At 43.0% G+C, this 22,803-nt stretch overlaps 1 protein-coding gene across 7 annotated transcripts in view; it reads left to right on the top strand.

The window, feature by feature from the left end:
• dlc1 (DLC1 Rho GTPase activating protein) overlaps window positions 1–20,450 on the top strand; it is a 58,438-nt gene extending 37,988 nt beyond the window's left edge. For 4 of the 7 annotated variants that reach the window (XM_031871518.1, XM_031871522.1, XM_031871520.1 and 1 more), the window contains exons 2-14: window positions 3,561–3,632; window positions 5,360–5,456; window positions 6,631–6,694; window positions 8,718–10,375; window positions 11,202–11,381; window positions 13,088–13,247; window positions 14,297–14,504; window positions 15,073–15,289; window positions 15,763–15,877; window positions 16,904–17,119; window positions 18,041–18,258; window positions 18,377–18,550; window positions 18,666–20,450. In XM_031871518.1, coding sequence (XP_031727378.1) covers window positions 3,561–3,632; window positions 5,360–5,456; window positions 6,631–6,694; window positions 8,718–10,375; window positions 11,202–11,381; window positions 13,088–13,247; window positions 14,297–14,504; window positions 15,073–15,289; window positions 15,763–15,877; window positions 16,904–17,119; window positions 18,041–18,258; window positions 18,377–18,550; window positions 18,666–18,765 — 3,479 coding nt within the window. In that variant the 3' untranslated portion in view covers window positions 18,766–20,450. The remainder of the gene's footprint in view (window positions 1–3,560; window positions 3,633–5,359; window positions 5,457–6,630; window positions 6,695–8,717; window positions 10,376–11,201; window positions 11,382–13,087; window positions 13,248–14,296; window positions 14,505–15,072; window positions 15,290–15,762; window positions 15,878–16,903; window positions 17,120–18,040; window positions 18,259–18,376; window positions 18,551–18,665) is intronic. The other 3 variants (XM_031871519.1, XM_031871524.1, XM_031871521.1) reach the window with 1 other exon arrangement.
• Window positions 20,451–22,803: the final 2,353 nt, after the last annotated feature.

Raw genomic sequence — 22,803 nt, 5'->3', positions numbered from 1 at the left:
CACCTGACGGACATGTTTCAGACATCCTGTGTGGCCTCCCTCAGCAGCCCCAAAAGTTCTGGTCTGTGCTCAGATTCACATATTAACCAATCCAGCTGTTTGGTTTGTTTGTCTGTCTGTCTGCAAGCCAACCAAGCCGCAACTAGAGATGGTGATTAGATGACCAAACAGGAGAAAGATTTGGTTTAGAAGAAGGTTAACTTTTGCAGTCAGGAAGTGGCATGTTGCTGATACCTTATGTTGCTCCTATAGCCTGAAGTCACTGGAGTCAGAATGACAAAAGGCTCAAAGTTCTCACGGACTGCCACATGTATTGGGGAATAACTACTTTTATCTGCACTAACTTTAATCCCATACAGCTGTTACTACATGGGGGGGAAGTATATCTAAACATGCAAAGAAATGTTTCATGAATGTGCTGCCCTAGAAATTACACTGCATAGCATAATTAGTTTGCAAAGATATAGATTATAAAGATAAGATAAAGATAAAGAGGTTTTTATTGTCATTGTAGTGATACAACGAAATTCTGTTTGGTAGCCCTCAGCCAGCCAGCAGCACCGCTTTTTCGGAACCGTATGGCTTCTAAATTTTGACGCTGGTCTGACTCCTTTCACATTTGTAATCTGTTGTACTTCAGCCCACTTGGCCCAAATATCCCCATCATTATCAAGGTAGTGTACTTCGGTTTTCTATTTGAGGATAACTCAGTGATGTGTGATGTTAAGTGCTTACTGTAAGACACACATTTGTCCAGTGTGGCTTTGTAGCTGTCGTTAGCCATGAGGACGTTTGGTAAGCACACACAATCCCCGGAGCAAGTGTTTGTCTTGGCTGCCTCCCCGCCTATTATCTGGCCAGGAACAAACGAAGGCAGGGCCTTACAGCCGGGTGGTCGGCAGCCACTGCAGCGCCGCGCGGCTCTCTTCCTGTAAGGGAAGCAGGAAGAGGAAGTGAGGTAGTTCCCCGGCGAGGGCTAGGGAATTGGGAAGGACAGTGAGAGAAGAAAAAAAATAAAACACACCCGTTAAACTCAAGTTGTGGAATCAAAGAGGAATGTAAAAGAGTAGGGTTGGTGTTGTAAGGTGATATTTTTATGAGCCTTGGATATTCTTGTAAAACTCTTTTATGGCTTTGTTGATCCAAGATTTTGTTTTTTTTTTAAATCCATATACACAAGACTGTATGTGTGTGCGGCTCTATTGTTAGGTTGTTTGTGCCAGATGCCCCATGCCCCTGTCCACTTCCTGCAGCCAAACAAAAGATAGAAAAGTATTCTTACTTCACTCCGTGAATGAATGGAGACACAATGCGGTGCAGTGACAAATATTATTCAGTTTTATCCATCCGCGCGGTGAATACGGTTGTCTTTATTTAGTTTCCAAGGCAAAACTAAGTCCACATTATGTCACTCCAAAGTAGATTTGACACACATTCTAGCCCAATGGGGTGTGTCACTGGATAGCTTCTCCCCAAAGATACTTAATGGATCCCATAGCCTTCTTTTTTGGGGTTGGGGGTGGAAAGCTAACCACGTGTTTGTATGTCTGATTTGCATTTCAATAGCTTTACTGTCTTTTGAGAGGTTTGTCTTTAAACATGAGGTCTGTTTTTGCAAACACACACAGACTTGCATGTGCACACAGTCACACACATATAGATGCACAAGCAAACAGAAGACTATCTGGCTCTGTGCAGTGCTTGCTTTCAAGAATGTTGGTATAATTACCCCTTGGTTTCTGCGCTCTTCTGGGTTCACTACACTCCAAAAATACTAGGCACCAAACACACAGCTTTGGAGAATTTCACATCCACAAGGAAAATTAGAGCTCATTTGTCAAATAAATTAGTGTTAAAACATGGTTGTTAATGTGTTAATTGACACAGTGGTTGCTTCAGGAGTGTTGGCCCCTGCAGTGGCAGAGGGGAGACCCTGTTTTGGTCGTGTCACACCTTGTTGTCAATGGGTTTGTCTGCCGTCGAGGCTTGTTGTTTTTATGTAAATGCTCGTATATGGTTGAGACCAGACCCTTTGCCGCAACAGTCTTCGTCTGACCTGTCTGTCTGTCTGACAGTACTTTATGGTTGCCGTTCTTTTGTCCACATCGAGTTAATTCCCACGTGTCAATGTCTCACTTGAGTGACATTATTTATTACACATATATCTTTGTATTATCTCTGTAGTTCTCTAACTAATACTGAAAAACCTTTACACAATCTGTTCTCCTTTCATGCTCCTGTTCATGTTTTAGTGTAATTTAGCCTTGAAATGAGGTGGAACTGCTGGTGTTTCAAAGATAAAATAAACTGCTCTGCATCTTTCTACTGGTGGTTACTTTTAGCTCAGTCACGCTCAGCTAAGTATATTACCCCTTCTTCAAGTGTAAAGGACATCACTATAATGTTTAAATGCAAGGATTGTAGAATGAGAAATGAATTATCCTGCCTAAATTTCAGACTTCACACACACTTCTCTCATTTGTAACCAGATTAATAAGTATTTAGCTTTCATGTTTTGCAGTCATTCCCTATGTTGTCACTTTCATCCATGGTTTACCCGTGTCTTTTCCTGCCTTTGTTCCGCTGGTTTTGTTTACAGGTTTTTCTCAAGGTTGTGCTACATTTGTACTTGCTGTCATTCCACTAAAGAGGACATTGTAAAGTCAGATCCTTAAGTCCTGGAGACATGTTTCTGTTTGTCTTTCTTCTACAAACTGCTGGCTGTGGGGGTGATGGAGCTATTGAGGAGGCTGGAGTTTGGCCAGCCATTTGGAATACGTCAACTAAAGGGCTTTCACAGATAAGTGGGGGACATCCCCATGGCTCATCTAACACAGTGGACCTCAACATTTAGTTGGTATTTAGCACATCAAGCCCAAATGTTACACCTTGTGTTTAAAGGGAGTTATGGAAGAGTGTGTCTGGCAGTGTTGGAGAAGCGTTGTGAACATGTTCGACTTTAGTAATGGCATCGATGGACACTTGAGAAACATGCATCTGATATGTATGTAAAACCTCTCCTGCATACATCTTAATCAACAAAGGTTCTTGAAATTTTCCTCATTGGCATCATGAGGTTACAGAAGCTAAAGGGCAGCACTGCATTAAAAAGATGCTGTATGTAAAATCAAACCCAGAAAACAAACAAAAGCATTTGTCATATTGGGAAAGAATCCTAAAAGACGTCTGATGAAGATCTCTGTGTGAACAGCAAATACCACTGCTTTACCCGGATAAGGAGCTGAAGTGGCACACACTTGGCATGTGAGGGGGTTAACACAATTTGCACGAATGATGCTTTGAGCTCAAGCCTTAGAAGCATGTGCGAGAGAGTGACCGAGTGTGAGATAGCTAATAAGGTCAATGGGTTCACACTTGGTAAGCTGCTAGCATGTTGGCGTGCTCAGTTCCAGAGTTTTGACATTTAGCAATGATAAAAAGCCTTTGCGTCAGAGGATTTCATTCATAACATTGAGTATATTTTCTGTTTAGGTGAATTGAAGTGTCTCCCACAACACCTAACATGCTTTTGTTTTCTTCCACTTTTTTCTCCTCTGCAGAGATCGAAGCCAAAGAGGCCTGTACCTGGCTCCGAGCAGCAGGGTTCCCACAGTACGCCCAGCTTTATGAAGGTAAGGAGCTCTCAGAGACACCGCCCACTGTCACCCCATGTGGCATTAATGAAGATACGTGCTGGTGCTGAGATGAAGAATCTACAGTTATGCTGGGAATCGTGGCATAATCGGACAGATTCTCTAAATTATGTTACTTTGGTGACGTGAGTTTTCTGAAAGACTGTTGTTTTACCACAGCAATGCAGGCTGAAAAAATCTTAGTTGAAATCAGTGAGGCAGATCTACAGGTAGTTACATAGTAAACATATTTTCTTGAATTTTGTTTAAATAAAGATCACATGAATGTTGAACCTTTTTCATTTTTGTCACGTAAATAAGAGTAGTAGTCATACTTCTAAGTTGTGAGCACAAACCTCTTTGGTTAATTTCAACTCATGGTGTTTAGCTCATATCGAAGACGTCTCCAAGTCAAGCACACAAAACACCAACTTACGCCTGTGTATGCATACATACCTCACACAGCACAGCATTCCTGAGGAATATGGGGTGTTTTTCTTTAGCACCAGTGCTTTGCTGTTCTTATGCAGGAACCACAGCACACTATATTCTAAACATTAACTATGATGTAATCTACATTTGAGGACCAAAGATCTTTCTTACCTTGTAAAAATGAACCAAAAACATGTTTTCTATACCCTCGAAAGTTATTCATACAATGACGTGTGGTTGAGAAAGAATGCTTTGCCTGACCCTTGAGTTTTAAATACACACTCACTGAAATACATCAAACATTCTTTACACTCCATATAGCAACTCCAACTATAACATGGCCGTGGACATACCAGCTGCCCTTATGTAACTACAGGACGATGACAGCAGGACCAAGGTCCCATTGTCAACGGATCATTGCTTGTTGCCACTTAACCGTGAAATGTTTCCTATTTGAACGGAAGGCTTGTTGTGTTTCTGCACAGGTGATGAGACTGTTTTTATACATAGACGAAGAGCAACACAAAAGTGCAAACCACAATCACTCACTGTGCAGAATTTACGCTTGCGGCCGTCTCAACACCCGTAGGAATTTGTGCCGATGCATGACACATTTTTCCTTCCCTTGTATCCGTGGGAAAATCTCTATTGTCTGTGCTGTCAGGACTATTGCCCCACTAAAGATAAGCAGACTGATAGGCCTTAGTCAGTACAGTAGGCTAAAGGTGCTGGCCTCCCTTGAACAGCATTTTCTTATCATCATCGGCCCGGGGGTTTAGATGCAAGATTCCCACTTAGGGTTGGGTCTAGGCATTCCATACAACGTCTCAAAATCCGTCCATCCATCCTTGTGCCAGACTGCTGAAATATTCTTTATGATTTAAGGCACGCCTTAACTGTTAACCATTACTAATGCTGTGACTCAGTGAGTAAGTGATCCTGTTAATGAGGTAGACTTGGGAGGAAGAGGGAGAAGGAGAAAAGGAAGCGGGACCTCTGAGCAGCAGTGGAGTACCTATTGTCATTCTTCAATCAATCCCCTGTTCTCTCCCTCTGTGCTCCACATCCCCCCTGCCTGTCGGGTCTGAAAGCTGCAGCTGTGTTTGTTTGGTCGGCTAAGACGCTACTTCCTCTTTTTTGCTTTTCATCAAGGCTGTATGGGGGTAGAAGGTGGGACGGAAGGCCCTGGTGGGTGTTTGAGTGGGTGGGTGTTTTTTGACGCCAGGGGTTGTATCTTTAGCTTTATGTGAACTCATTGATCCAATCAGCGGCAGGAAGATGCCCACACTAATCAGACCCTCTCTGTTTAGATGCCCAGTTTCCCATCGACATCTCTTCAGTCACCAGAGACCATGACTTCCTTGACCGGGACGCTATTGAGGCTCTCTGCAGGTGAGATACAAGTCATACTGAACCTTACAGGCATCTTTTCTCTTTCTTTTGATGTTATGCGCCACTCTTCTTATTCTTCCTCTTCTTCAAGCTCTTGTTTTCCCCCCAAATTAAACCATGGGGGCATGACTTCAAAAGGAGGCATGCTTTGGAAAGTTGCAGATGAGATGAAAGAATGACATGATAAGCACTTTGGAGCCATGCACTGCACATTTTCCTCCCTCCATTTAGGTTTCTATGTCCAGATCTCATTCTCACGTTATTATCTTTTTTCTCCGACCGTGTTTATTTACCTCAGTCTTTTTGTATCGACCTGGCAAGCGCATATCTCTAGATGCTACGGTCACGCAATGCTCTCTACATTCAGTCTTTTCATGCTGTAAGAAACATATGACAATCTGCTTCTTTTGCTACCCACAACTGGGGGGTAAATGCTTTCAAAGCTTTGTTTGTATGAAGTTTAAAACATCTTAGTTAGTGTGTGTGAGAAAGGGCTAAATGACTGAGTATCGTTGGAGAATACTGGGTTTGCATTCTAGTTGGTGCCCCTGCGATATTAATTAGCATATGAGGAGGAAGTTAATAGCTTTTTAACGGAGTCAACTCCTTCATCAAATTCCGACTGTAAGTAATAAACCACAGCAGGTGTCCCTCCATGCATCTGGAAGCTATCCTCTCAATGTCTCCTCTCTTGGCAGCCTTTCACCCCCTCCCCACAACCCCAACTATCCCCCAGTTCCCATACCTTCATCTCTCCATTGCTACATGATCTGCTCTAAGAGCTCTCTAGAGGGTGGACCCCACCACCACCCTCTCGCTCCTCTTCTCCAGGTGGCTAGGGGGATAAGCTTTCTGTCCCCTCCCCAAGTTTTCGTCACCACTCTAGCAGATTTCATTCTCTTTGCTCTCTACTTTTCTGTCTCGCTCTCTTTCTCTTCCCGCTCATGTGGAGATTATCCTTCAGCAGCTCATTAGCCAGCCTGGGTGCACCCAAAATCCCCATCTGTCTTTCTCTTCCCCTCTTTTGTTTTTCGTTGTGTTTCATCAGTTCTTCCATCACACATCCTCTTGGTGGTGAGAGGTTTGTGTTTTATGAAAAATCCAACAGCTAGAACATTTTAAAACCAATTTTAAATGTAGCCAATGTTGCATGTGTGTGTGTGTGTTTTTGCAGGAGACTGAACACCCTCAACAAGTGTGCTCTAATGAGGCTGGAGATCTCACCGCAAAGAAAAAGAGTAAGTGAATATGCACACACATTAACTCCACTCATTTCTGAAAAGCCCCTTTGCAAGTCTCCTCAACCACAACTGCATTCCCTCACCTCAACCATCAGTTCACGCTTGGCCTCAGGGTGAAGCTGTGTTTTTCTCTCGTCTTGTTTAATGAGAAGGCACCTGTTGGGTTTATTTCTATATCAAGTGGGCTGTGAGAACCCTCGGGGGAAGGAGGATGGCTTTAATGTCTAAATGAAGGAGTCGAATTCACCTGAACCTCCCCTACTCAAGGCATGCTCCCCTTCTTCCTCAAACACTTCCTCGTACTTCTGGCTCACCATAAAAGGAGTTTGTATGCTGCTTTTGTGGCACCCTTGCAGAACAAACTAGAATACATCTCTTGTCTGTGATCCCACTCTTAAGGGTCTTTCAATAAGCGCAATATGTTATGTTTTCAAGTAGCTTTTAAGATCCATTTAACTCCCTCAAACACCACATTCTTAGATTTCGCTTTTGAGGAAACAGTCTAGACTGACTTACGCTTTACACTGCTCCTTTTTATACAAATCAACCTGAATTACCAAACAACAACAAGGATGGTACATAGTAACATCCTTGTTCTGTGTGTGGTGGTATTCATTAGGATGGCCCTTTCTGTGTCACCTTTCATTTCAGTAGTCAACACGAGTAGAGGTGTGTCTCCCCCCCCCCCCCCCCCTAGACAGCTTAGGAATGCACTGATCTCCTCGTGTCCAAACATTCCCTCTCTCTTAAATCTCCATCTCTGTTTGTCGTCCTTTCTGGTTTTGTTCTTTCTATCAGTTGAATTGTAATAATAAATAGTTTTCAGATTCCTGCAGATTCCTTGTGATGTTCAAAGCACCAACCGTTGCAATGAACGCTTTGGTGGTTTGAGGATAAGATATCTCCAGAATGTTGATAAATGGTAGACGCACTATTGGCCAACCACCGCAATCTATGTAGTAATCTCACATTCCAACTAACATAACTTGAGAAAGAAAGCCACAATGGAATGAAAATGTCATGAAAGTCTCTATTGTCCTCGATAAATCATTAACTTTAATAAAAACTTCTAATGAAAAACATATAATTAATGATTTCTGGATGTGAGCAGTGAAAATGGAACACTGGCACTCAACTAGTGGAACATGGATATTGTGCACTTTACAATTTTTTAACTGGAATATTTTATGCTAAACTGCTAATTTCCTGGCATCTTTGTAAAGGGGTTTTTCATTTTTGCTTAAAAACCTTTCAAGTCAATTACTCTTAGAACCTTTTTTGTGTTGTTGTTCAGATTGTAGATATGGCTTTAGAAAGGTAAGGAGAAGGAGGTCAAATTGTGACGTGTGGTTTGGTTTTATGAGCACTGTGAAGATGTCTCCTTTGGAAACTCCCAGCTTAGTTTGAGTGTACAATGGTGTGTGTTTGAAAGAGGGTGGATTCTCTGTCATGGAGAAAGAATAAGGATCGACAGTAGCAGCGTATCAGTGATGCTGTCTGTGCATATGCACAGACAGAGGAGATAAAGACTGTAGGGGGGAACAACTCCAGTCTGGCCGGCTGCATTGTGAGCTATGGGGGTCATGATGGAATTTCCTGAACTCCCTCCAGGCCCTGAGATAGATTAACCAAGCTGGGGGAGGTGTGGGCATTTTATAGAAAAGGTACACTCTATGCAACTCAATATATATTGTCCAAAGGAAGTGACCAAATCCCGTTTACTGGCTGACCAGTGCATTTCATATATCAGTGCATTTCATATAGTTCACAATAAGATAGATAGATAAATGGGATCAGAACGTGAATGCACACAAGGCAATGTGCAAGTGCAATAATTATAAAATAAATTCCATAACTCCAAAACGTTTCCTGGACCAAGGTGAGGAATGTTCGAAAAGAAATGGAAAACGTAACTGTACATAATGTCCTCTTAACGGCTCCTCTCCCTCCCTCTCTATTTTCCTCCTCTTCTTGTTATTTCTTTCTCCCTATCCCTTATCCCTCCTTCTCCTTAATACAGAGCGAGGACTCCGATGAGGACGAGCCTTGTGCCATCAGTGGTCGCTGGACCTTCCAGAGGGACAGCAAGCGCTGGTCCCGTATGGAGGAGCTGGAGGTTTTTTCCACACTGCCCACAGATACTGCCCCACCCCCATTCCCCAAGGACCAAGTATCCCAGAAAGGCAAGCTCGCCCTGTGTGAAGGCAATAGTTCAGAGAGTGTGCTGACCGACCTCAGTGAGCAGCCTGAAGTGGGCTCCATCCACAGCAGCGGGAGTAGAGGGAGAAGAGAAGAGAAGAGCCATGGCGCTGCTCTGACAAATGAAGCTGTACCCGCCGGTGCCACTCGTGCCAGCTCTGTAGCTAGCATGTGTTCGTCCTCGGGCACAGGTGGGTCGGGATGCGTTAATGAGGACTCTCTGTCTGATGGGATGCCTCCATCGCCCCTGGAGACACTCGGACAGTTCACCTTTGATATGAAAACAGGGATGGGAGGGCTGGGAGGAAGTCTGGACAGAGGAGGTGGCAGCGGCAAAAGCACACGCTCAAGAGCTAAGAGCTTCCTCAAGAGGATGGAGAGTCTACGGCTGCGCAGCGGCACCTCCTCCAAGAGAAAGAAGAAGGGGTGTGCCAGTGGAGGGAAGATAGAAATCAGTGGCCCTGTCATCAAAGAGGGTCTGGATGATGACAAGCTGCAGAGGCTCAACTGTGTGGACATCTCCAGTATCAACCTCAACCAGAACCTCAATCACCACTGCAATCCCACTCAGACAATGACACTTAACCGAAATCGCTCTGTGTCCTACTCCACTCAGACCAGCAACGGCAGCACTGGAAGTACTGGGAGCAGCCAGTCAGAAGCTAGCAGTGGAAGTGCAGTGAGCACACCGAGCCCAGTGACTCGCGCTCGCAGCCACAGCATAGCGGCAGGCTCTAGTAAGAGGGGAGGAATGTATTTGGAGGGTTTTGATCCTTTCAGCATTCCCCAACAAGCTTCAGATCGACAGCCGACACCCCCACCCAAATCTGCCCCACCCACCCTCCCCTGCCAAGCTAGTAAAGGGATGACAGTTGATGAGCAGAACCACAGGAACAACTGCAGTGTTCGAGACAACAGCAGACAAGCGGAAGAAGAAGAGGAGGGAGAGGATGGCATGATCTTCTTCTTCTTACCAGAAGGTCACAAGCCTGGAACCTTCCCAAAAGCCCTGCAGGACGGGAGTTCACGCAATAACAATGGGAATGATAACAGGCACTCAGTGACCCTCAGGGGGCGTCAAGGTAGACGCCAGCGTCATTGCTCTTCTGGCTCCGTCGACAGTCGGCTCAGCTTTTATGACAACGTCCCCTACACTGAGAGAGAGGAGGAGGAAGAGGGGGATGATCGTAAACTGGAGCAAGTGCTGCAACACGTCAGCGGTTTTCAGTTTGTTAATGCTTGGTCAGAGGCTGTGGCTGGCGAAGAGGAGGAAGAGGAGGAGGACGAAGAGGAGGAAGATTCAGATTCAGCACTGGACTCAGCCTCCCCGTGCCCGTCCTCTCCTCTGCAGAACCGGCTGGAGGAGACAGAGAATGGAAGTGACCAAGACAGCACAGGAAACCCGCTGGGAGAGGGAGAGGAAGGGATGAGAGAGAGAAGAGATTCTGGTGTCGGGGCATCTCTAACTAGAACCAGCAGGTTAGTAAAGCTGCAGTAATGCTGTCTTCTTTCTGACACAGTATAAACATTAAAGGGTGAGTTCACTCAAGTAAAAAAATGTAAAAATCTCATGCCACTTTTGAGATATCACTCTGAGCTTTCTGCCTCGATCCCAATATAGAGGAGGTGAATCAAATTAGCTTATGGTGCTCACAGCATTACAATATTTACTCTCTTCTTTTCAATTTGACTATTTGTTCTGTTGCAATGAAAACCTACTTTTATATGTATTTCTATTCTACTCGTTGCTGTTTGGGTGAACTGATCGTCCCAGAGACAACTATAATGGCTCAAGGTTTTAGTCTTGTGTAAAGCTCCTGTCAAACATGCTTTACAGGAGCTTAAATGCATGGAAAGCTCAAGGACAACAAAACAAAACAACAGAAAGACTAACACGAGGCTCCAACAAAAAAGAGTTTTCCATAGAAAGTGACAGCAATGGAGAAACAGGGGGACACGCTGAGACTTCTCTCCTTACGTAATGCTGCTGGATACTCTGGAATGCTGTTTGGTCTCCATGGGGACTGCTGCTGTCCCTTCAGGAATCCACAGGCCGAATTATATTTGGGGGGCGTACGAGTTTTTAGTCTTCAAGACAGTTTCTTGATTGATGTGTACTTAAATCCCTGTAATCCCTGAACTGATCACTTGGCACATAAAACCACCAAGACTGTGTGGCTTTGTGACATTTTCTCAGTTTATGTGTACACAAAAGCATGACGCATATCCCGAGAGTTAAAGTGCTCTTTTCTCAATCGCATCTCAATTTGTGCTCTCTCCTTCTCTTTCCTTGTACCTACTCCAGACCACAGAAACTCCGCTGGCCGAGCTTCCAGAACTCCCATCGGCCCAGCTTGGCCTCAGCCCAGCTCCAGATTAGCTGCCAGTCTGTGCTACAGATGAATCTGCTCCAGAAGCTCTCCCTGCTGCAGCTCACTGCTCTGCTGGAGAGACACACCCCTACAAACAAACATGGCTTCAGCTGGTGAGTAGACTGGGGGAAATTAAATGCTTGTTTAAGGGACACAGGGAGTATGGAGCAGAAGGCAATTTCATATTGTGATTGTTCAACATACACACTGATATTTTAAAGCTTGTTTTTCCTTCTGAGTCAGGCTAATTGTTCTTTGTAAGTGATGCCCACAAATTTATCCATTCAGCCATCCATCCATCCAACTGCTAGCCCTCCGTCCCACCCATCTCCCAGTCCCTTCTATCTGCAGGTTGTTGTATAGTGTGGCGACGGCTGTCCACAGAGGTTGGGTTTCACATTCTTTTCCCAGGCCCATAATTGCTGGGAAGGGGCGTACATTGTCTTTTTCTCAACGGGGCAATCATGGCAGTTTGCACTCTTGGTGTTACAGGAGCTGGAGGCTGGAAAGCTATATCCTTGACACTTATTCCTCCACAACTACCTACTCTATCACTTGTAGACGTTGGTCTGAGGTCACTTTATATGCTGCTCTTGATTATCCAGTGGCACCTAATATCCTCCCTGTTAATGTATCTGCTTTACAGATTTGACAGTTCCTTGATTTTACGTTTACCTTCTCTTTCCATCTGTATGTCTGCGTTTTTGTTCTTTATTTCTGAAGCCAAATACTGGGGGAAAGTCAATTCGATAGGTAATTTCATAGGGACGCCCTGAATGAAAAGAAGTGCAATATACAAAGACGTGACTTTGTTGACCAGAATATACTGTACATTACTGGACATTTTTTCCAGTCAAAACACATGATACAGGAGATTGTGAAATGATGTTGTTGAGAAACACACACACATTAGCAATTAACGAGAATTACTTTACTTTACTTTAAAAGGTCCAATGAGGAAAGTGAACAATCGCATGATTTACTTGTGTTTTTCCACTTTCTGGGTTTCTTCTACCCGAGGCCTTCCTTGGACAGGAATAGAATTCTTATGACAAGCTGGGGCTCACTGGAAGACAGAGGCCACTTGTTGCCCGCTGAAGGCCCACACATATTCAGAATTCCGTGCCAGGATCATAATGTGCTCCTTTTCCATTTTTCCCCAAACTGTGGTTCTGAGTCTTGTGAGTGGCTGCTTTTACAAAGACGAGCTTGTCCTGAGTCACGCTAGTGTCTCTCTACTAAACACACTCATACCCATGCAGTTGGACACACAGCCATACATCTGTGGGTGCATTCTTGTGAAACGGTCGGAGTTGCATGTTTCAACTCTGGGGTTTGTGGTTATAGACTTAGTGTGCACTTGCTCCACACACACACACACACACACACACACACACACAGAGTAACAAACAGTGAGACAGACACTTTGTGGGGATGTCTAAAACGGTGGGATTCTCCCCTTTTGACACCCGTCCGTACATCCTACTTCCCTCTCTATTCTCCCCTCACCCTGTTTAGCCACCCCTCTCATAAACCTGCAGACAGGTTGCTACAGCCGCTTGGTTTCCTCATTGCATACACATAAAACACACACATATTTTAGTAGCCAAGCTTATTCTGTCGTGATGTTTTTCAGTCTTGCAGGGTTTTTTTAAGATGTGTTAATTACAAAGTAGGTTCTCCATCTAAGACCTAGTAAAAATGAATGCATGTCCTGACATTGAGAAATCCTTTTACAGCTGCATTGCTGAAGTCATGTCAATATTACTTATGTAGCAGATATTGATGAGGTTTCTTTTCTTGTGTGTGTATGTTGCAGGGCTGTGCCAAAGTTTATGAAGCGCATCAAGGTTCGGGACTACAAAGACAGGAATGTGTTCGGTGTGCCACTACAAGTCATCGTCCAGCGAACAGGCCAGCCCCTCCCTCAGGGAATTCAGCAGGCCATGCGTTATTTACGCAACCAGTGCCTTGACCAGGTAACATTAAGTAAATAAATAAACACACAATACTGTGTATGGACAGATGTATATGAGCTTGTGCATATACTGTAATTGCAGTGTACATATAATCTCAAAGTTCCTTGCCGGTCTGTCATTTAGCTTTAAGTACTATTTTCAGTTTAGACAGCTTAGAGAAAGAAACAGCTTTTTCTTGAAGGTGTTGAAGTTACAATATATTTTAATTTCAGGACATCTCCAATCAGTCAAAAATGCATCCATGATTTTTTCACCGGATGTTACGTAAGATGGAGTAGTGAATCGGAAAAAGGCTGATACACACTTAATCAGTGTGTGTAACTAGTTTCTTTCTCGTGGCGTGGCGGTCTGGAGAGAGTCAAAGTGTGCAGCTTTTAAGTAACCTGTGTCTGTCTGTTTAATCCAATGACATTTATCTCATCGTGTGTGTGTGTGTGTGTGTGTGAGTGTGTGTGTGTGTGTGTGTGTGTGTCTGCGTGTACATGTACATTCATAAAGGAAAGAAAGAGGGAGTGAGGAGAAAATAGCTAATAACAAAGGGCAAAACAGAAAACAGAGTGGAGTTCTTTTCAAAGCAGGACAAGGCGCCTCTGATTGGAAATGGTGAAACTCGTGGAAAATATTCAGGCTGAACCAGCCGATGGCCTTTTTCTGTTCCACTCCATCTGTTCCACTTCATCAGTGGCCTTAAAAGGCCACTGATGAAGTCCTACACAACATTCAGCACAAAAATGCCAACTGGGTTTCATGGGAGCTTCTTTTAAATACAGTCAACAGGATCTGCTGTGATGTAACCGTATCGGCTGTAAGCTCTGGATTTGGGGATAAGTCAAGAATATTATTTTTCAATGATAACAGCCTGCAGCTTCGTATGTGCTTCGGGCACATCAATCATTTTTGATACGCCTTAATGATAGGAACAAACACTGTACTCATGGTCTCATACTGAGGCTAATAAGGGAATAACAGTTCAAAGCTGACTTCTCAGGTTTCTATGTATGTATGCATAGTGTAACTCTTTCTCCCTTTGTCCCCCACTTTTTGTTCAGGTGGGACTTTTCAGGAAATCAGGCGTTAAATCTCGTATCCAAGCTCTTCGTCAGATGAATGAGGCCAGCGGCGTGGATGGGGGAGGCGTCAACTACGAGGGCCAATCGGCATATGACGTTGCAGACATGCTGAAGCAGTACTTCAGAGATTTACCAGAACCCCTGCTCACTAGCAAGCTGTCTGAGACCTTCCTCCAGATTTATCAGTGTAAGAAAACAGACGCGTTTAGTCGAAGTATAAACAAGATCTTGTCAAGACATTACATGCCTTTACTTCATATACACAGCCACACATCTGTGAGCAGATTGCATGCTGGAATTCACAAGATGGTATTGTTTTAGAGCTGAAGATGCTTGCCTGCCAGGGAGCAAGAAATTGTGAAACTGTAAAAAGAAAACAAACAAGATGAGTGCAGGAAATACCTGTGGAATGAGGTGATATATGGGATTGGTTCATCCTTCTCTGTGTCACTGTTACATGACATCCCCTCAAGTTCTATGATTGTCATAGCTGCGTTAAGAACGTTTATACAACTGGAAAAAACAGTCCAGTGGATGAAGTATGAAGCATATAGAGTACACACACATGCGGACTTATATAACACACTCAGGCCTACACAGATCCCATTATAGCTCAATCCTGGCAGGCGAACCCAAACTCCTTCCCAAGTTACCCACCGGACACAAAAAAATATGACATCGTGAATCATGATGGTGGTTATTAGTCGTTATAATGTAAAAAAACGAGCCATGATATTCTCCCTCTTCCTCTCCAGACATGCCTAAAGAGCTGCGTCTGCAGGCAGCGCGTGCTGCCGTGCTGCTGCTGCCCGATGAGAACCGCGAGGCGCTGCGGACGCTGCTGTGTCTGCTGAGCGACGTGACGGCCAGCGTGTCTGAGAACCAGATGACTCCCACCAACCTGGCTGTTTGTCTGGCCCCGTCTCTCTTCCACCTCAACACCCTGCGCCGCAAGGAGAGCTCCTCGCCAAGGTGTGTCTGTGTGTGTGTGCCTCCACACCACTGTAATTAGCTCATTTTAATTATATAGGAAACCTTTATTTTGACGGCCATCACTGACGCAGTTATTGAATAGCAGATTATATAACATGTAATATGCTGTACATTCTGAAAACAGGAAAGGGTCGATCAAAAGAAACAAAAGAGCAAGATACTGTGGGGTAGAAAAGAGAAGGGGAGATAGTTACTTTGAAAGGGGAGTAGGGGAGAGAGACAGAAGAAATAGCAAGGTTACATAAACATCTGTATCTAATTTAAAAAACACGTACTTTGTTCCACGTTTAGCTAGAAGAGGGTTCAACAGATGTAACCTCCAAAACGTGTTCTTTTTTTTTTTCCAACCTCAACCCCTGGCGCTTTCTCTGCCCTCTCTTACGCCCACTATCACGATGATAGATGCTGTTACTAATCTCGTCGTCCTCTTTTCCTCTCTTCCTTGGTCAAAGGGTGATGAACAGGAAGCAGACACTGGGAAAGCCGGACCAGAGAGACCTGAATGAGAACCTGGCTGCCACTCACGGCCTGGCACACATGATCCAGGAGTGCAGCAAACTCTTCCGGGTCAGTAGTAGTGTGTTATTATATTATTATGTTACATAAAGTGAATGTGCCGGCCATCATTCTGTTTTAAATGCCCCTGTTTTGCCGAACTGGACTTAACTTCATGTCTCTGACAAGTTAATCCAAATTCAAGCATTTGTGAAAGGATTTAAATTACAGAATAGTGGCAATGACCACAAACAAATGAATCCACCCCATTCAGTTTGGTTCTGTGTGTCCACAAAGAGAACACTTGAATGGATAAACAAGAAATAATCAGTAAACTACACTATTACTAATCCAATTTTAATCCCATTCTGCCTTAACCGTTTGCTCTGCCCAGTGCAGTCTTCTCTGACTGCATATGGTGGGTCATTAGTATTAGTTTAATTAGATTGCCTCCGGGCTTCCTGTTATGGTCACATCACACAACAAATAAACTTGATTACCTCCCAAATTATTTTCTTTTAATTAGATCTGTACTTGACAGTGATGGTTCATAACAGGATGACCTATGAAAGAATTTGATTGTAATTTGCGTTCCATTTCAACAAACCTTTTCTTATCTAATGAAAATCCTTTTCTTAGACTTCAATATCATCAGTATTAAATCAAACCTGAAAGATGACGCACACAAACAGACAGAGAGAGAGAAAACAAATGAAAATGAGCGAGGCCAACTAGGATATGAAAATAGGATGTGATGTGTTTCCATCCTTCATATAGTTTCCCATTAATTAAGGGGGAAATGATGCAATCAGGGTGGAGATACTTGGACAAAAACACAACATTAGGTAGAGTCTTAGTTGCTGATTACTCTTATCATAGGACATTTATAACTTCAAGATCCTCTCCAGACATGTTTTAAGACATATACAAATACTTAAAATTGAATCTCATCTACTCCGTTGTTGAAAAAAAACAAATCAAATTGTCAAATCAAGCACATTTAACCGTCATTGCACCCTAGCGGCACACAGCCTTTCAGAAACCAATGGGAAGGTAAGGCCTGGCTCTCATAGTACTCCTTCTCCTCCTTTCACACAGATCCCAGAGGAGATGAATCCCTGCAGGAACTCCTATGTGGAGCAAGCGTTGCTGCCGCGACGCTTGGAGGACCTCGCAGGTGAGGAGGCCAGGCAGGGAGGTTGCAGTGCCTACCTGCAGGACAGCCTAGACGCCCTCCTCAAAGACGCCAAGGACAAGTTTAAAGGTTACGACAGCTGCTCCACACCTGAGCACGCTGAACTTGCCTGTAGGAAGGTAAGCCAAATTGTATATTCATCAACTCTCTATAGTTCATTTTAGTCTTTTTTCACACGTCTTTTTAGTTTGTTTGAGGATGAAAATAGAAGGATTCGTGAAAGATTATTTGATGAGAGAGAACAGCTATCTGTGTTTCCTGTCTTCTCCTTTCCTCTTTGTTTCTGACTTTCCCTTTCTTCTGCTTCTCTAAATATCGAGTGGAAAAACCAACAGTTAGTGTTTCCTGTATAAAAAACACATCCGTGTGAAACTGGCCTGGCCTGGCCTGGCCCTGAGCTTCTCATTCCCATCACAGTGTTGGACTCTATCCCAGAATGACATCAGCTTGACAGAGACACACAAACATACACAACCTCGGCATTATCTCAAGCTTACATTTCCGGTGTCTAGTGTGCAAGGGCCCTGAATGAGGTTATCACTTCTCCAGTTCGAGAGTCACAAGGGGCAGAGTGTTCTTTATCATCTGATAGCAGAACGAAGCAGCTGACTTGGCTAACGGGCATTAGGAGGCTTTGAAACACAGCCTGACTGTTGTGCGTAAAGTGATGGCTGTAATACCAATTCCAATTTCTGTAAACATGACTGATAAGATTAGATATTTTAAAGAAAGCTTCCAAACAGTTGCGTAAGACACTTGAAGTTTATATAAAAAATAAACTGATTTCAAGTATTTAACATCTCACACTGTTACAGATTTTGATAACAGTTTATCGTACCATTCAATTATCCATGTGAACTTAATTATTACCTTCAGACATCCAACCCCAGTTTGTGTCATTTTCCAATTTCTCTCTCCCCTCATTTCCTGTCATCTCTCTGCTCTCGCCTATCAAATAAAGACATCAAATGCAGCAGAATAATTGTCTTTAAAAAAAGAACTCTCGTTAAGTTGTTGGGTCTTTGCACGCGTTTCTCCAGGTGCATGATTGCTTTCCACTCCGGCTGTGGAAGGTGACCGTGGAGGTGCCTGCGAGTCCTGAGGAGGTTCTCACACGAGTGCTGCGGGAGCAGGGCTACTGGGATGAGGACCTGCTCGAAAGCCGGGTGGTGGAGACTCTGGATGAGAGGACAGAGGTCTACCAGTATGTCAGGAATACCATGGCTCCACATCCCACTAGAGACCACCTGGTGCTCAGGTAGACATTAGCCCATTGTCCTCCTCTTCCTCCCTATCTGTCTCACTTCTCTCATTTGTCTTCATCTTGTTTGATGTTGTTGTTTTTAATCCAAACCTCTCATTACTCTCCCTTTCAGAACATGGGTAACAGACCTGCCGAAGGGAGCGTGTGCACTGGTGTGTACATCTGTGGACCATGAAGGAGCACGTGTTGTAGGCGTTCGGACCAATGTCCTCACCTCTCGCTACTTCATTGAGCCCTGTGGAACCAACAAATCCAGACTCACACATATTTCCAGGAACGACTGCAGGTGAGTGAATGACTGACAGGAGCAAGGACAATTTGTGGATTAGATTTAGCCCTAGTTTTTTGGTCATTCAATGTTTTTCAGTTGGTGCTAACAATCTTTTTCTGTGTTTTTTCAGGGGTCGTTTCCCAGAGTGGTACAATAAACTATATGGACACTTGTGCGCTGCTGAGGTGGCGCGGATACGTGACTCATTCACCGTGCCCGTGGACAAATGAATAAGCAGTGTGCAATTTGGATAACAACAGACTCAACGGCGCCTTTGAAACGTAATTTGGATCCTACAGAGGACTCAAAATGACTTATTCCACCAGAGAGTAAGATGGGGTCCAAGCTTCTTAACGGTCAAATTTTAAGGACAAATCCTGGATCCTGGATTGAAGGATTTTTTTGCTTTGATTTTGTTAGAACAGACTGTTGTTATCGTTTAAAACTGTTCTGTTTGGACGCTCAGTGTGCTGCCTAGAGGACTTGTGACACACAAACACTTATCTGGGCCAAAAGACATGATGTCACTGATACAGGATGTGATCCAAAGGGTGCTATAGCTTCTGAGAAGCAAGGGTGTATGTGTGTGTGTATGTGTGCATGAGTGTTCAAAGTAACAAACGGTTAATAGATACATATTCCTCGCACTGGTTTTCCAGTGGCAGCATAGTGTGTACATACAGTATTCTGTTCACAGTAGTGGTATGTGTCTGTCTTGTGTTACCTCTGTCCCTTTTTCTGTTACAGCATGGCACAGGAGGAAAAGTTGGTCAGTTGATTGATGAATCCATGGGTGAAGAAAGAATGAATTTGCTGGTAATATGAAGAGTGAGTATAGAGACAATAGGTGGGATATAGTGAGATGACAGGTGGCTGATAGCAGGGTTTAAGTGTTTCAGGAGAGGAAGGCAAAGACGGATGAGAATCGGTGGCTGGCACACCAAAAAGAGAGGGACTGATCAAAGAAACAGCCTCATTTACTAACATACAAATAGATGTCTCCTCATTTTGTTCTTGAGGATACAAGGGCATGCCCCGAGTGTTACTATGCTAGCAACCAGGCATAATGCAAAAAGCCGGGAGACAGTCAGAGCTCATAAGGAAGCGGTTGTGACCAAGGATCCGTGTTAGAGACAAGGAATGTTGCATATTTCACAGGATCACACCAACAGAGCTAGAAATGTAATACCAACAGATCTACATTAATGGACCAAATTTGAAATAGCTAAAAAAAAAAATAGCTTTCCGATATTACAAGGTTCAGAGTTAGTGTTGTGAAGAGCACAGTCAATTCACTTTTGTATTGTTTAAAGGCGGACACCAGAAGTATAGTGATTTACATGAGAACAGAAAAAAAACAATGCACTGTTCTAACTTGCAACAGAAACCTCCGGCTTGGCCTATAAAGATGAGTAGTAAACAGAGGAAAAATGGTCCTTTTATAAAGGTGGAGATTTTACAGGTTTTACTGTAAAATAGCAGGCAGATTGAATGTTTGTGTGAAGGAAAACGATTTTGTGTAAGCTTCTTTCTCTGTAGTGTTGTGTCAGTGTTTAAAAAGAAGTAAGAGATTTAGGTCCTCATAACCTTCTTCATTCATAACACTCATGCTTCAATCTGAGGGCGCGCATATTTCGTGTTGAGTTGTATGATTAATTCGCTAAGCCATTGTTCATATCGTAAATGTTCGTACTTTTAACTGTGTCTCTGCCAAATAATAATGCATGACAATTAGTAATTTAAAACAAATATATTTATACCTCAGATATATGTTTGTTTTGTATCATTTATTGTAAATGTTACGCTTTGTGTTACAGAAATGAAAAAATGTTTTATCTTTTTTATTAATATTATTTCTGTACAGGTTAATCAAAATGCACTATTAAATGTATTAAAATAAGAAATGATTAATTTGTCATTTGTTTACACATATTTCTGCGTGCTAACACATTCTCAGATCCAGACAAACTTCTTTTTTTCCCTCACCATCATATCCACCTCTTTCCGAGTCGAACCTTCATTCCACACCAGTAAATCCAGGATTGATGCGTGCATGGGGGGTAACAACTGGCTTCGTAGATGGTGATCTCACTTGTTGTCTTGTTTCTTACACACAACAGTTTCATATAACAGAAGACAATGGAGTCTGTTGTACCACAGCTGGCCTGGTCTGGACCCAGCAGACTCAACAATGAGGGGCACAGTCCTGCAGCAAAGAAGAGGTCCAACGGATCAGAATGGAGGCTAATGTACCGCTTTATGTTTCTAATCACTTGACAAAATGAGAAGTAGCCACATGTAGGCACAAAAAACATCTTTTCCATGCAAATACTGTATGAATGTTTTTATGATCTCAATACTCTTTTTCTGTGGACCGTGAACCCTTCATGTACTCGGGAACTAGAGATTAACCAAAGCCTAACCAGGCTCACACATGAAACCACAGATGTGTACATGTTCTTGTCTTTGAACTTGAAATGTGCCTGCAACAGATTTATGTTTATTTAAGTTTGAACAACAGATGAAAAGTAAACCTTTACAGGCTAAATCTGTTTATCTCTCTCTCTTTTTCTATTTATTCTTCTGTTAATGTCTGCGCACACTCACTACGAATGCTGGTATGTTCCTGCATGCACATGTGTATGTATTTTGCTGGGAACACAAACACCTCTGAGAGATTATGCAGGGCAAGATAAGGCTGACCAAGAGTCAGCCCCAGGGCTGCATTTCTGCCCCGTTATTTAATAATCAGACGCAGAAGGTTTCCCACATTGATAAATGAATACAAACGTGCAAGTGCATGCTTCTGTGTGTGTGTGTGTGTGTGTGTATGCGTTTCTTCTTCCAGTTTGTCATGCATTTATCAAAAATGCTGTACTCATTTAGTAACATAACAGTGTGAAGGTTAGTGCTGGATCCATACCAGGTGTGATTTTTGAAAACTTATTTTACATATTATTTTTAGGATCTCCCCCTCATTTTTCCTCCTGAACCAGAGATTATCAGCACAGCTAGTGTGTTTGAAAATATGTAAAGGACGCTGTAAGAATGAAAGCTGACAGCCGGCTTCAACCAACTGCAAGGTTAGGACAATATTCTTGTTGAATACCGCAAACAAACAAATCTTTCTGCATCTCCTTGCACATTTACCAGGCATATCTACAAACCACCAGCAATGCCCTGCTTACTACAGATTGTATTATTTATCATATCAGTATTGTGCAGTTCAGAAAATCAGACATGCCAAATATCTGACAGGAACTCTGTGGGCTACTCGTCTTCATGTGGACTGGAATGCTCTGATAGAGTGCATGGCATTGTTGTAGCAACAGAAATGGTATGCCATCATTGATAACACAGTGCTTTAAGACTCAATATGGAAAAGAACAGCAGAGAATTTAGTGTTTATACAGTTGACCTCATATCGCTCCTCATCATATCTCCATATTCCAGAAATTCCAATGGCTGTAAGTAAAGCTATTAAGCAAGGAAAGACAAATCTCTCTATTTTTGTCCTTTTTAAAAAATGAGTTTGGCGCACGTACACCTACACTCACACTAGTTGTTTTAATGACCTAATCACTGGGGTCAACTCCAAATATAGCAGTGTATGTTCACGTTTGTATGCACATCTGTATGTGTGAGTGTGGCAGAGAGAGAGAGAGAGAGAGAACAGAGATGGCATGACAGTAAAAATGACAGAAACAAGACGAGGACATACCACCATGTCTCTACATCCTTGTTCTATTCCAGATGTGTATCTGCTATCCTTCAATTCTGTTCTTATTTATCCCGTGTGGCATTGAACACGTCCAGCTAACGCCTTGTTGAAATGTCTCAGGTCAAACACAAGGGGTCACTGATCTAACTGCAAGTCACAATTTAATGTCAGTTTTACAGATCAACACTGCCCTCTGGTGGTTGTTTGGAATACAATGAACATCCCAGACATCTCGGTCGCTATCGGCCAATCACTCACTCACACACATATATATATATATATATATATATATATATATATGTTTCTGTCTGTTTGTTTGTTTTATCAGCAAGCTAGGTTTTTTATGAATAAAATAAACTAATTTAATTTGAATCCTAAACTTTTAAATACATTTTCGGAAAAACAATCAAGATGTGTGTAAGTGAAGGTCCTCAGATTTCACATAGCCAATGGGCTCGAAACATAATCTAATCTATTGACAGTAACACAGAAATGACGTAAACCCATGCAGCATATCCGTTATGCAACTCTGTATAAGCCATTTCTA

The sequence above is a fragment of the Anarrhichthys ocellatus genome, unplaced genomic scaffold (assembly GCF_004355925.1).
Source record: "Anarrhichthys ocellatus isolate YVR2014 unplaced genomic scaffold, GSC_Weel_1.0 scaffold58, whole genome shotgun sequence".
NCBI classification, from domain to species: Eukaryota; Metazoa; Chordata; class Actinopteri; order Perciformes; family Anarhichadidae; genus Anarrhichthys; species Anarrhichthys ocellatus.
This window is presented reverse-complemented; position numbering and strand designations above follow the sequence as displayed.